Genomic DNA, 14,043 nt, shown 5'->3' on the forward strand with positions numbered 1-14,043 from the left:
ATTCTTTACTTAACTTTGTTACATTCTTTATGATCTAAATTGGATACCAAAATGAAACAATCTATAAAGATTTATATAGGCATAAACCCAGACAGTTCCAAGTCACACAGAGGAATGTCCTACAGCATTCACCAAAATTTTGATCATCACATTTCTAACAGAAGCGAGGAAAAAAAAAAAATCTGCCCAACCCAAAGCTACTCTTTCAATTATTAAACAATAAATTTTTTTTAGGTGGTGAATATTTCTAAATGGTTGTTCCTAGAAGGCCCTTTTCTTTACTCTCCCCAGTAAACAAAATTAAGTTTTTAATAATGTACTGTGTAACTTTTGTGTAGGAAAAAACAGAAGGATTGTGTAAAATTATGAAAAAAACACACAATGCAGCGATTCAATAAGCCCACATCAGGTGTATTGCAGGATTTGGCACAGAGTCAATATAAATTACTTTGTAAGTAGTTGGCACCTTTTCCCCCCTTGTTTTGAACAGCTTTGGCACCCAAATAGTGGAAGAGAGTCTTAAAATAGCTATCTAAACAGACATACAGAAATGAATCAATTAAAAACCATCAATGGGATGACAGGAACCCTGCCTTCTATGGCCTTCAGAGGTGCCTGTCCTCATAACATTTAAGTTAATGAATTACTCAGAAAGAGGACTTCTATTTTGTGATCTGTAATACCTGAAAAAAACAACACATGGGTAACTTGCACTCTTAACACAAAGATTGTCCTTTCTTTTTTTTTACTTTCAGAAAAAGTTAGTTTAGAAGCAAAAGAACGTGTTTCAGCAGTAGATGTGATCTATCATCATGTGCCTAATCTAAAAATAAGGATAACTCTTGAGAAAGAGTAGGAACATGAGAACAAATTTAACTGTGGAAAAAGTACAAGGAAGAGGAACAGTAGTTTTAAGGCAAAGTGACAGCCACAACTTCACAACAGATTAGAAAATTCCTACTTAGTGGAATGCAATGCTTTACAGGTGACTTCTGGCGGCCTCATTAACCTCAAATACTCTGAGAGGAATAAACAGTTTCCCTGACAGAACTTCATCCAAGTACAACTGATGATTTTTTCAGATTTCTGAGAGAAACTGGAATAGTATCAATGCATAAACAGCAATCAATTTCCCACATATGTTACTGAAATGAAAAAGCTACCCTTTCAAATAATACTGTCTGTAACTTGCATCAGTCTTTCAAATATGTATTTAGTGACATTGCAATCTTTTAGAACTTTATTTTGTATTATTCTAATCAAAGTATTTTTCTGAAGATTCTATCATCCCCCTTCTACATAGCATAATAAAACAAAAATGCTTTTTCATAGCATTTTGTTCTCACAAATATGTTATTATAGTGTGCATTTAAATGTATCCCTTTCTGTCTAAGAGAATGACCATGACTTTTAAATAAAAGAATGGTAAAATGGTACGAATTCATTGCAGCTTTTTCTTGTTTAAAAGGCTACAGCAGACCATTACAGAAATAATAGATCATTAGCGAAGTACTATGAACCAGACTGGTACTGTAAAGAACAGAAAAAAGTAAAAGTATTGCAGAAGAGTGGGTTAATGTCTGGCAGACCTGTCATACAGCTAAATACTTAAAACTAAGGCCATCTGATTTACCAAAGCCCAAGAAGTTATATGACAACATAATAATGGTTAATAGATATGTAAAACCTTTCTGCATGGGTGACACAAGTGTTTTGGTTCTTATTGTTACAGTCATGTTGTTATCTTCCTGTCCAGATTTATATTTCTCGTTCCTATTATCTGACCACCTTTCTATACTGCAGCATGCAATATAAAAAGACAGAGCAATTTAAGCATCTGCAACACAAGCTAGAAGAACTTACACTGGAAAAAAAAGATTCATATTTTAATGCAAATTGCAAGATGAGTTGTTGGAGATGCAATGTAGGAAAGCCATGAACTCTGAATCCCTTCTTCCTGCATGCTTCATATAATTTTCTCCCATGACTGTTTAATGTAAAATGCATAAATAGTTATCAAGAACAAAAATTAGAACTGTAGAGTCTTGTGCCAGAGCAATGACCTCATCACGTAACAGCTATCTCCGGTTCCTCGAGTCATACGGGCAGCTATGTTGTGGGGAAGCTTTACCAGAAGGGTTATGTTCCCATACAGGCCAGTTCAGAACCCTGCAGCTGGGTCCTCTGCTGGAGGGAAGTATGTGTGGATTTCAATCCTTTAAACTTGAAGGATGCATAGAATCCAGGTGGCCCACTATTCACCAATCACTAAAAAAACTGTAAGAAGTGTACAAATCATCTACTACATTTTAAAGAGTTTGGACACCAAAGGAACTATGGCACCACTTACATTCAGGTCATACCCTTGCAAAGCTGCAAATAGGAACTAAAGCATTCAACAATTTTTCAGAAACTCTTTAAAGTTTCTACAACCATAATCGTCTACCTGCAGATCAGATAGCTGGAATGACTCCTATTGCTGTGTGTCTTTCACTGGGTAAAAAGCATAGACAACTTGTTAGATTTGTGATATTCACTGAGGTATCCAAGCTGTTAAAATTTAAGACATAGTAGTAGAATGGTCATCATCTCTATGGTCACATGAGCATTTTGGTTTGATTCAGGAGTGCATTTTTGAAATGAATCTTCTGATTACACCTACCTACCATTCTTTTGTTTTCATTGTACAGTGTTACCAGAGCATATTTACTCTCAAATGACACTAAAATAGAAGATGCTGTTCACCTACCAGTGGTTACTCAGTCCATAGGACTGCAGTATAGCTAGTGTAAGAATTGTTGACACTGGGTCCTCAGTGTCAACTGCTTTGCTCTACAGATCTGTTATTGTTATGTTACAGTACTTGCTAACGTGGACATAGCCTATGCCTGTGGATCTGGTTCCATTTTAAGTTTTTTCTCAGTGGAATGTGTAGATTGCTTTAGAAAAAGTTTGTCTTGCCTGAAGGCAAGTCCTCTGTCTTCAACATGGAGTATCCATATATCCCAGAAAAAAATCAGGGAAAGTTTTTTCTGCTTCTTTTTCACCTTTATTTTAGACCCCAATACTGTGTAGACACAGAAATCAATGACAGCATGATATGCTTTTGAATTTGTCCTTCAATGAGGGTCTTGGCACTCAATGTGAGGGATGAAGTGTAAGCCTGCAGTGATGCTAAAGGTCCCTGTTTTTGCAGACAGTTGAAGTTCAGCAAATACTTCTACATCAAAACTATACGTATGTTTTCCCAAACTCACACAGTTTTTGAGAAAGTACAATGTATTTGCTTCTTAGGCCTGCTTGGTTAAAAAACTATTGGGAAATATAAATAGGGTTTCTGCATGTGACAAGATAACAAGAAACTTTGAAAAGAGGAAGTCCTCAAGGCACAGAAAGATAAGTAGCGTGCAAGCATTTTTGTCTCAAACACAAGACTACTTGCTTTTTAAAATTATTTTTGCAAAATAGAGCGCTTTAGTTTTCTGGAAGAAAAAAAAAAGAAATCTGTGAACCATCTGATATCACAGTTGATCTGTATGTGTAGCCAGACAGTGAACTATGCTTACAGATAGACAGTGAAGAAACGGCAACCAAGTCCTGGTTATGCCTACCAGGAGCACTAACCTGAATCTTCCGGCTTTGTAATTTTTGCACACTTTCTTGTGAAACACCCCCTGCTGTCTTATGGAGTAATAGCTCTCACGAACCACAGAATAATACAGATGTAAATGACTGAGCCTGTTACATGCTGTGTTCAAGTATACGACAGAAACAAGCATATCTAGGTGTTTCACACAAAAAAGTCATACTTGTAAGAATATCCATAGAACTGGTGTAAGATAATTACATTACTTAAAAATAATAAAAAAGGAATGAATCTGTACAGTTATAAAGTTGCAAGTCACATTTAAAATAAAAAATATAATCCAGCCCTTACCAAAAGAAAAAAGCTTATTATGATAAATTATTTTAAAGCAAAGCTATTAATTCAAACCAAGTCATTAAGCACTGACACATTCTAAAATATTCTGTATATATAGTCCTAGAATGTATTTTTGTGTAAAGTGCTAGTTGATTGTGACATTCCACACCTAAATAAATTCATTTTTGTATGAAATAATAACAGAGAATATATTCGGGATAAAACAAAACATTATCCAATGAACAACAGACACAGAAATGCACTCAAATTGTTTATCACAGAAAACTTACATCTAGTAGCGTGTGAAGATGCTGATCCTGGAAAACACTGTGAAGAAAATCTAAGTCTTTTTCGCTGCAGTCAGTAAGTGCATGAATTTCTTCCAGGCTGTCCAGCACCTGTGAGACTGCTCCTATGGGGCAATAAACAGGAAAAAAAAAAAAAAAAAAAGAATAAAGATCAATAAAGCAAAGACTCACAGTAAACTGAACTTTGGAAAAGGAAACTTTCACTTTATCTGGTACAACTGGAACAGGAATCTCAGAAAGCTGGAGTTTTTACAGGAAAAATCACCAAATAAACTTTACGTATATCAACAGTGCCCATATATAGTGTAATTATACATAAGAAATGGTTTAACTGAAGAGAGGTTAAAACCCTTTTTTATTAAGCTTAGCTTTGTTCTATTTTAGCCTGGTTTCCAATGCTGTCTTACAAAGTCACTTGGATTATCTGCCCAACTGCCTGTCCTCACCATTCTCACCCCAACCTTCTCTTTTTTCACTTTTTAAACTGCTGGCCAATTTCAAACACATATTCCAAATCAGTAAAAATTTGAAAGAAGCAACGTTTTCACAAATTCTTTTAAAATCAGCATCTGGATAGGGGAAGGAAGAGAAAGAAAGACCTGACTGCTGTGTCCTCCGGTGGAGAAAAAAAAGGCTGTAACATGAGCTCCGGTTTTTGTTCTGTTTGTTCTGCTTGCTTAGTTATCTCAGACCCAGTTATAGCACTTGCTGCCTTTTGACCAGTGGATTGGTTTGGGTCATAGGAAGATGGGGATGATTTTTATATGGCATAAGGGTGAAAAGAGAAGCGAGGGATATGAGGACAAAAAGGAGAAACAGGAGGCATTATGGAAGGTGGAAGTCCATGAGGAGAGTTGAACTCACAGCAGGGGAGGTTACAGAAACACAACACAAATCCACAGTAAACCAGCCCATATTGGTTCCTTGTGTAACAACTTGTTTCACAAATCAGATATCAGTGGTGGCTGCCACTTGTGTGCATTACTAGAATGCTAACTTTGGCTTATCTAAACACCCACAGCCCATGTCTTCAGTTTTTCCACAGTGGTATAAGCATCTGGAAAGATGGTAGCATATCCAGTGGTCTACAAAAATGCTGGTGTCTGACAGTGAACTGCTGAATGCTTTTTCATAAATAAATTCTTAATTCTGGATACAGAATTCTACACATTCTGTATTTCACTAATTTGTCCTTAATATGTTTATTCTGTTTACTTAATTCATTTGCCAGTGTCCTTTTGTCAAGATAGATAATATCTAAAAAATGGCTGTATTTCTTGAAATTCCATCCTCCACTGTATGAACAATTCTTACCAGCCTTCCTTAACTCAAACCTTTTTGTAATCTATTGCATTGTCAGAATGTAATAAAAACAAAAACCCCAACCCCATCTTAACCACAGAAGGAAACAAGTTAAATTCACTTATTTCTCTGAAAACCTTGAAAAACTGGAATAAACATAACAAAATACACAAAAACTACTATAGAAGACTTGAGACCTCATGGCTTAGAAGGATGAGTAAGTTACAAGTGTAGAAACTCTTGCATTGCATTTAGTACAAATCTCAACCTAGGATTCTCCTTGCACTTCCTTGTACACCAAGGTTAAGAACAACAATATTCCTCTCATCACAACTCATGGCTCAGGAGCAATAAAACTTCTTAGTCCTCTCGCATTAAATGTGTCTGACTACTTATTTCCAACTGATGTATTAATTTAGGTTATGCTCCTTTAAAAAAGCAAGTAAAACTAATGGTTTGCCTTACTGTAGTTGCTGCACATGGGGTCAGGTGCACTGATGAAGAGAAAAAACTGCTCTGTCTTTGATAATGAATAAACATGCTCAGCTGAAAGGAACTGTCCATATTCCTCTGCCTGCACCACAGCTTCCACACTGGGAGGCACCGCAGGAAACCTGAGAAAATACAGGCACTGGGAATCTGCTGGTAAGAGCATGGAGAGATCACAGCTAAGCCTCAAAGGCAAGGAAGAAAACCATTACCTAGGGACCCAAAAGGGCCTGTGCGCTGAGTTTCTTCTAATGTTTTCAGTATGTCAGTTAAAAGTTAATGAACTTAGAGATCTTCAAGCCTGAAGGAAAGTGCTTGACTTTCCAGGATGCAGTTGGCAGAAGGAAATTTGTTAGAATTCTCTTTTTTTTCTATTCTTGTCATGCTCAGAGTTTAAATTAGTTATTTTCTTTTCTAGCAAAACTTCGCTTTCTGGGTTCAAAGCTCTTTCTGTGTATTTGGACTGCTTAAGGAAAACTCAAGATAAGATTCACTTCAGAGGCTTGGATACGTTAAGAGTCTCTAATACTGCTCAATGTTGCTCATAACTACTAAAGCTTGAGCCAAAACCAGAACCAATGAGAAGCATGTTCAAAGTTGTCTGCAGCGCTGTATTATTGTGACACACCGAATGCTCTGGACCACCACGTTATTTAATTTACAGTATTATTTACTTTGGGAATTTTATTTTGTGGAATACTTTGAGGTCTTTCAAATAGAAATAAATGTTACTATTTTTTAATATTTGCTTCTCAACAACCTTTTGAATATCTGGGAATTGCAAAATATTAAGCTTTGTTCATTAGGTCTTTTTTCTCCTGTCCATTGGTCACATTGAATAGATGGCTAAAAAAGAAAGTTTCCAAGAATATCCTTAACAAATCTGATGAGAAGTTCTGACAGTGACTTTGCTAATCCCTCAAAATCACAGTTCTACCTTATGTTTTTTTACCTATAATTTTATGCTGTATCTACTGCCCTGTCTTTCATGCATTTACAAACAACAGGCACCTGCATGAGAAAATGCCATAGTGGCAATATACTGACAGCATGTCATCGCATAAAAAAGTGATAGAACAATTCTGCAGGCATTTTTGTAAACACCTCAACTCTCTCTGTTACAGACATCTGGTTAAAAGCCTAAGAGTACCTTTCAGAAGAGTTTTAAATTCAGATAAAAGATACTACATAAAATAAATTGACCAATCTTTACAGCATACCTGTCTCTAAAGAGATTCGTATTCTATCATATTTAAGCTAAATTTCTAATCTTTAGGGAAAGTGTAAAAACACTCAATATTTATAATTAAAGCTTGTATCCTCCAGAAATAGGATTTAATCTCTTTTCATCATTGCAGATGCACCCATTTTAGCCTCAGCGTAGATAATAAAGGAAGGAATTGAGTTATTATACAGTCATACAATCTAAAAGCTCAGATTTCTCATGGTCTGTAGCAGTTACAGACAGAATCCATAAATATAAAAACCAGAATGATGCATAAATATTAGGAAGCCAGGAAAAAAAGGAAGTTGACTAACTTGACTGGCTTTGTTTGTTTTTTTAAGACTCCCTGAAGTAAACTTTGTTAGAAAATGCTGCTTACTGCCACAGAACTTTCAAGTAGCCCCAACCACTTAGGTGATATGGATCTCACCCTGCACGTTAAGTTACTATAAAAACATATACACATACAATTGCACGGGAAAGCTTTAATTCCAGCGATACAAGTAGAAGACTCTTCTCCACAGTAATAGTAACAAAATCCACACCAAACATGGCTCTGTGAGAAGACTGTGGTAACTGTGGATCCTACTGTAATTGCACAAATGTTCTCAGTGTGCAAATGAGCAGTGACTCTGGGCCATGCACACAACCTTATCTTTCTTGTATTCCCACAAGACCACCTAAGAAAGGATGGCTGCAACTATTCACAGTTCCCTTGGGGCTGACAACTCTGAAAAGTTGAAAACGATGGGCTCTCACTATATTAAAAAGAAAAAAAAAGGTCAGAATGCTTATGACAGTCTTCCGCAGTCAGTACTAGTACATGAAATGTTTTCATAGTTACTGGAATGACTTCTTAAGGATGATATCAAATTACTTCTAAGAAGATGGAGATAAACTGAGTAGCCTTCTGCCTACAGAGGCAGATGTATTATTTGTCAGTTAGACATATTTGCTTTATAAGGCAATAACTTGGGATTATTTCTTCACCCAGCGTGTAGTCAAAGTTATCATAGGTATTTCCTGCAGGTTCTGTTACCTCATTTATGGAGATGGCCATTCGTAAGTAGTTCTCTCTTACAGCTAAATTCTATCTCTAGAGTCTTTGTAGTTCTCATACAGTGCCCTTAATACTACCTGAAGTTGGTAGGGACACTGGTTCATCAAGTTGCAAGTAGACGAAGCTTTGGCAAAATAGTGCTGCTATTACATTCTGGCATCTAGCTGTTCTCATCTGGAACGGGTGGTTCGGCTAGAGAAACTGAACTTTAGAGGTAGGTGGGAGTTGCTTACTTCTCCGCAGAAGAGGAGAGAAGAGACTAAAAGAAAAGAAATCTTTAAAACACTATTCCACGTATTGCCTACATATTCTCCAATAGTAATATGTCTCCACCACAAAACACACCAAAAGTTTGCTTTCCCGAGGCTCAGCAAACAAGGCAGGTACAATGGACTTCCTCTCTTATGCAGCAGGCAGTACAGAGAATTACGAGCTTCTTTTCATGCAGCAGTGATCTGCGACAGTACATGAATAAGAGAGTGTTTAGGTAAAAAGACTTACACCTTGCTGCAAAATGCAAAGACTACATTCTGACTACAAACACATTCTGAGAGAGGGTAAAAGAATTCTTTGCTTTATTTTTTTTTAATATTGAAGATTACAAATGCCTATTTAAGTCTTTGTCAGACATAAACCCTCCTGTGAGCAATGAAAACTTGTTAGAGGAAGCCTGACCTTGTTTAAATACAAAACTATAAACCCGTGACCTTTTCGCAAGTCTCCTGCAATTAGTATTCCAGGAAATGACTCTGCAGAAGACCTTATAACAACCATTATAATAATAGCATATTTTTATTAGACAGACACTGACAAAATGCAAACCCCTTAGATTTGTAGAATCGTATAAAATTAAGTTCCTGACACCAACCACTCATTATAATCCTGTTCATTCTTATAAATTACCTTAGTTTGGATTGGCTTTTCAACTATTCTTTATGTTGTACAAATAGGTAAGTAACTATGCATTGAAGATTTTACAGTGGTTTTTAAATGACTAACCAAAGGTTAGCTGCTATTTGCAATTTCTCTATATATCACAATTCAGTCCTTATGGCAGTCAATCTACAATCAACACAAGCTGATTTCTCCTAACTTCATCTCTTGTCTGCCTTCTTGTGTGCAGCCATTGGAAATGAAATTAAAAAACAATCCTGGCTCTCAAAGCACAGGCATTTCAGAAGGTAGGATTTGCATTTCACTTTGTTTATGAAGAGATCTGAAGCTGGCAAATACAGCAAGGACAGAAGAAAAACCATCCAAAATTGTTAGATTTTAGAGAGATCAAATATTAGAGTCACTAAATGAAGTCACTGGGTACAATCTCATAAAAACCAAACATGGGCATTATTATGAAGTACAGTTATTTTCAGAAAAAATATCTTATAAATATTATTAGATTCTGATAGAGCACATCTGGTAAAGTGACAATGAGATAATTTTTACCAACTCTGTAACGTGAGATTCAAGTGGTGTGGATTTTATTATTTTTCACGTTGCTTCTGCTTTAAGACTCCAGCCACACTTATACCTTTAAATGATGTATTTAGTGATAACTGTATAAATCAGTGCCTCCAGTAGTTTTGTTTTGCTGGCATCTGATTATGATACCCTAAAAACACAAGGCATAAATCTTTAACACATTAGGTAATTAAGCACTATATCAAAATGCTGTGGAAATGATGGGGTGTCTGTCAGCTCAGGTTTTCAAATAACAATCAAGTACACATTTAAAACTGTTCACTTCAGCGAAACATGAAAATCTAGGCTCAATATCAGCATAATTATAAAAACTAAACACATGCTGTTTCCATTAAAGGTGAGAAAAGAATCTTTTACAGAGATGGGATCTTTCCACTACTTGTGCTGATGTAACTGCTTAGATGTAAGAGAAAGCCAGGTGAGTACCAGATGCTCTTCATCACTTTAAACCATGTCTGCAAGAATCACTGGAGTTGAGATGCCTGTAACCTCACACAGTAATTTGTTGCTCTTTGTTTTTTCACTATATTCCAGAGAAACTATCTCTGTAAGAACAGATGACAGCCAAGCCACGTGTATATATATATGCCTATAATAGCTTAAAATAAGGTGGGAGATACATGTTTCACATATATACACAACAGTGTAATTAAATTGAAGGGCAAGTAAGGACTCTATCCTCCTCAAATTTGAGCTATATAGTGTTTAATGACTTCTTCCTTCTTGGACAGAAACCAAACAGCCAAGTTTAGACACTCTCTTTTTACTTGCTCCCACGTGCACACAGTTCTATGAATGCTACTGGGAAGTGATTAAGACAGTAATAATATATATATACACATTTATATATATATAAATGAGGAAGAATCTAGGGAGACAACTAGAAAGATGGAGGTTTATGGAGACTACAGTGAAACTTTAGAAAGAAGGCAGTTGGTGCGATTGAAGGGTATTGGGATTTACAACTAAATCAAAGAAATTAAGAACACCTATGGAATACAAGAAGAGAAAGAAAGGCATGTAAAAGTCAGAGAAAACCAAAGGAAATAGGTACAGGAGAGAAAAACAGGGAGAAAGAGGAAAAGACCAAACAAAATAAAAAGAAAAGGAAAAAAAAAAAAGAGAGAGAAAACAAAGAGATAAAGTGTTCCTAAACAGAAGCAGGAACACAGAGGAGAGTACTATATATGGAAATACAAAAAAAGGAGGGGGTGAGGGCGATGGGAGGGGAGGGAGGGAGGAAGGGGCAGGGAGAAACTGATGCTTGATTTTGAAAACAGCCTTTGTTTTAGTCTGCACACACAGGGGCACTGTGCGTATGCAGGTCTCCAGCTTTCTCCTGTCTCCATACTTGGGACCTTTACACAAAGTTTGTCAATTCCTTTTCCCAGTTCTCTCTCACTGTAAAACTAGCCACAGATACCACGGAAGGCAGTCTAGTGTGGTGGTAAAGAAATATGTGCTGAGAAGGTATTGTTTTTCAGACCAGACCCACACTTTACAGGTAGCACACTCACATGCAACTAAACAAATAAGTATTTTAACAAATGAATGCCCTTCACTATTACTTCCTTAGATACTTTCTTCCTTATTGCAAAAATATACGGAAACCCTCTTCTGACCAGTACGAGGGCAGCACACTCTATCAGTCAGTAGGTTTACTGAAGAAAGTCTCTATGCACAAATGAAAACCAAAAATCAGTGGCAGAGGATCTGTGTGAGATTGCTTTTTTCCCTACAACTGTATAAAAATAATACTGTTGCAAAAATTTTACATAAAAATCCACTGAGTTCTCACTCTCGTATTACTGGACAGGCATTCTGGGATGGGGAAATAGGAGGACAAGGAACAACATCCCCCACAGCCTACAAGGTCAAAAGAATAAACCAAACAACAACAACAAAATCCATGACTTTGATCAGAAATGGAGACATGGACATATGTCTTGCTGCCCTGACATAGGACGGAAGAAGAACTGTTAGCCTACGAATCTTAAAATGCTGCAGGAAAACCCCCGCTTTTTATAGCTTGTGTTTTGAGATGCTGAGTTTGTTGGTTTTGAAATGGTTGCGGTTTGTGTCAAAGGGTCTAGAATTTCACACCTTCTCCTCTGTCTAGTATAGTCTGCAAGTGTTAGAAGTGCTTGTGCTTTCAGTCTCTGATGAAGCGTGCAGCTAACTTGCAGCTGAACCTCCTCCCTACATGTCAATAATATTCCTTCATTAAGGAGACACATACTGGATAGTTATTTAAATCAGGTGTATGCATATACACAATGCATATATCATGTATCACATCAACACAGAATGATCAAGAAATGTCATGCAAGGGTATAGCAAGAAAATAATACATGACTAATATTATAGTATATATTTAGTGTGAGGAGAAAAAGGCCCATTAGTCCATGAAGACATTAATTTTGGAACTAAAACACAAAACCAAACCATTTTATCCTTTATTAATTTAATGAAAATTAAAATTTATTTCAGTTGTGTTGCAAATATTGACAACAAAAAGCCAGGTAATTTTAATACTGCCTCTATACTAGAAACTTCAGAATTCCCGGGAAATCGTGTTACTTCTGGGTAATTATACCTTGAAAGTTATAGACAGATTTAGTCAAAAACATACGGGCTATTCTTCTTGAACAGGCAGTATTAAAACTGAAAATAGCAAAGAGAAGAGAAGCAAGCTGATTTTTAAACATGCAAAGACACACACCATAGCTGAATGATATGCCTTAAAGGAAAACAAAGGGATACCTACTTTCTGCTGCTAGAAGTCCTAGTAGGAAGGCAGCATTTGGACAAACAACAAACAGTATGAAGATTTCAGAACAAGCGATTTATAAAGCTGCAACCTAGCACACTAGTTTAGCCACAAAATAGTATGAACAAAGTGACAGGCCCCCCCCTTTTTTTTTAATATGGTTTCTATGTGTGAAGCAAATGCAACTTGCGACTGAGATGGGAGGAAAACAAACACTTGGCAATGGGAAGGTAGCACATGTACGCAGTGTTAGGTATCTATAATACCAGACTTTTCTCAACATTGGTTAAACTATTTTAAAAAACTCATGGACAAAAAAATGACTTAAAGTAAGAATATTGTAAGAGGTGAACTGACAAACTATTTCAACATACTGTAAATGAAGCATAACATGATATTAATTAATATATTTACTAGCTAGAATTTAGCAATATTATATTGAAATCAATTTTTTTTTACAAAAGGTGCAGTGAGAACCATTATGAGAACCATTTAGAAATACAATCACTTTATTATTGATTTTAATTTACAGTGGCTTTATATACTTAAAAGTTTTTGTACTTAAATGTACCGGAACAAAGACTAAATAGCTGAAAAATCATAAAGATAATAATGGAGTATTGGAAACACTCAAACTTGTGATCTCAAAACTGACAGTCAGTTATACCTGTAATACTATATAAGGATTTAATAACAGTAAATTATTAGGTGAATGTAATTTTTTTTCCCCAAGCACTCATACTGAAAAATGTTACACAAGACCCTTTGCAAATATTTACAAAATCATAGGTAATTTTTGTGTAACAACAATTTTTCTTTTTCTTCCTTGTGTCCATGAGACCGATCGTTTTTAAGATATAGGCTTATATTGTCCATATTTCATGGAATCTAAATCCCATAAAACCACTAACCACTCACTAAATTGTGAGTTAACTTAGTTCCACGTATGTTAGAAACAGGGATTTTACAACTTGGCCATACATTTGCTGTTTGATCTCACTCTGAAAGACTATCAGATTTAGCTTTTTTCCCATTATTATTACTTTCAAATTTGAAAATCAAGATCTCGTACTGTTAAAAATTTCTCATTTGATATGGCAATATAGAGTCTAACAAGATAAAAAAGAATGAAAATTTCAACTTACATACAGAAACCCTGAGACAAAATAGCAAAATGCATTTGTAAAAATGCCATATGAAGTTTGTGCCTTGCAGTTTGAGAAAACAAACTAGAAACACTGGCATAGACTAAATGTGCCTGCTTTCTGTGCAATGCAAAAACACTGCTTCTATGTTCATCACCTTACACTGTTACCACAGAGCTCAGAAAGCACATAAATGTTCAGGAAGTACTGCAACAGTGCTATTTGTTAGCCTAGGCTACACACATACATTTGGTCAGTCTCTTATAAAATATGCTGCTGTGCTTTCTCTGTGGTTGAACCGAAACACAGCATCATAAAATGCCTTACAGGAATCTAGAACCGT

General features: G+C 36.0%; 1 protein-coding gene across 4 annotated transcripts in view; it reads right to left on the bottom strand.

Moving 5' to 3' along the window:
- CASK (calcium/calmodulin-dependent serine protein kinase (MAGUK family)) overlaps window positions 1-14,043 on the bottom strand; it is a 133,328-nt gene that overhangs the window by 59,907 nt on the left and 59,378 nt on the right. For 2 of the 4 annotated variants that reach the window (XM_010571366.1, XM_010571363.1), the window contains exons 9-10: window positions 12,553-12,570; window positions 4,213-4,334 (exon numbers count right to left, since the gene is read on the bottom strand). In XM_010571366.1, the coding sequence (XP_010569668.1) occupies window positions 4,213-4,334; window positions 12,553-12,570 (140 nt within the window). The remainder of the gene's footprint in view (window positions 1-4,212; window positions 4,335-12,552; window positions 12,571-14,043) is intronic. The other 2 variants (XM_010571367.1, XM_010571365.1) reach the window with 1 other exon arrangement.

This window comes from Haliaeetus leucocephalus, unplaced genomic scaffold (genome assembly GCF_000737465.1).
Source record: "Haliaeetus leucocephalus isolate CR32 unplaced genomic scaffold, Haliaeetus_leucocephalus-4.0 Scaffold317, whole genome shotgun sequence".
NCBI lineage: Eukaryota > Metazoa > Chordata > Aves > Accipitriformes > Accipitridae > Haliaeetus > Haliaeetus leucocephalus.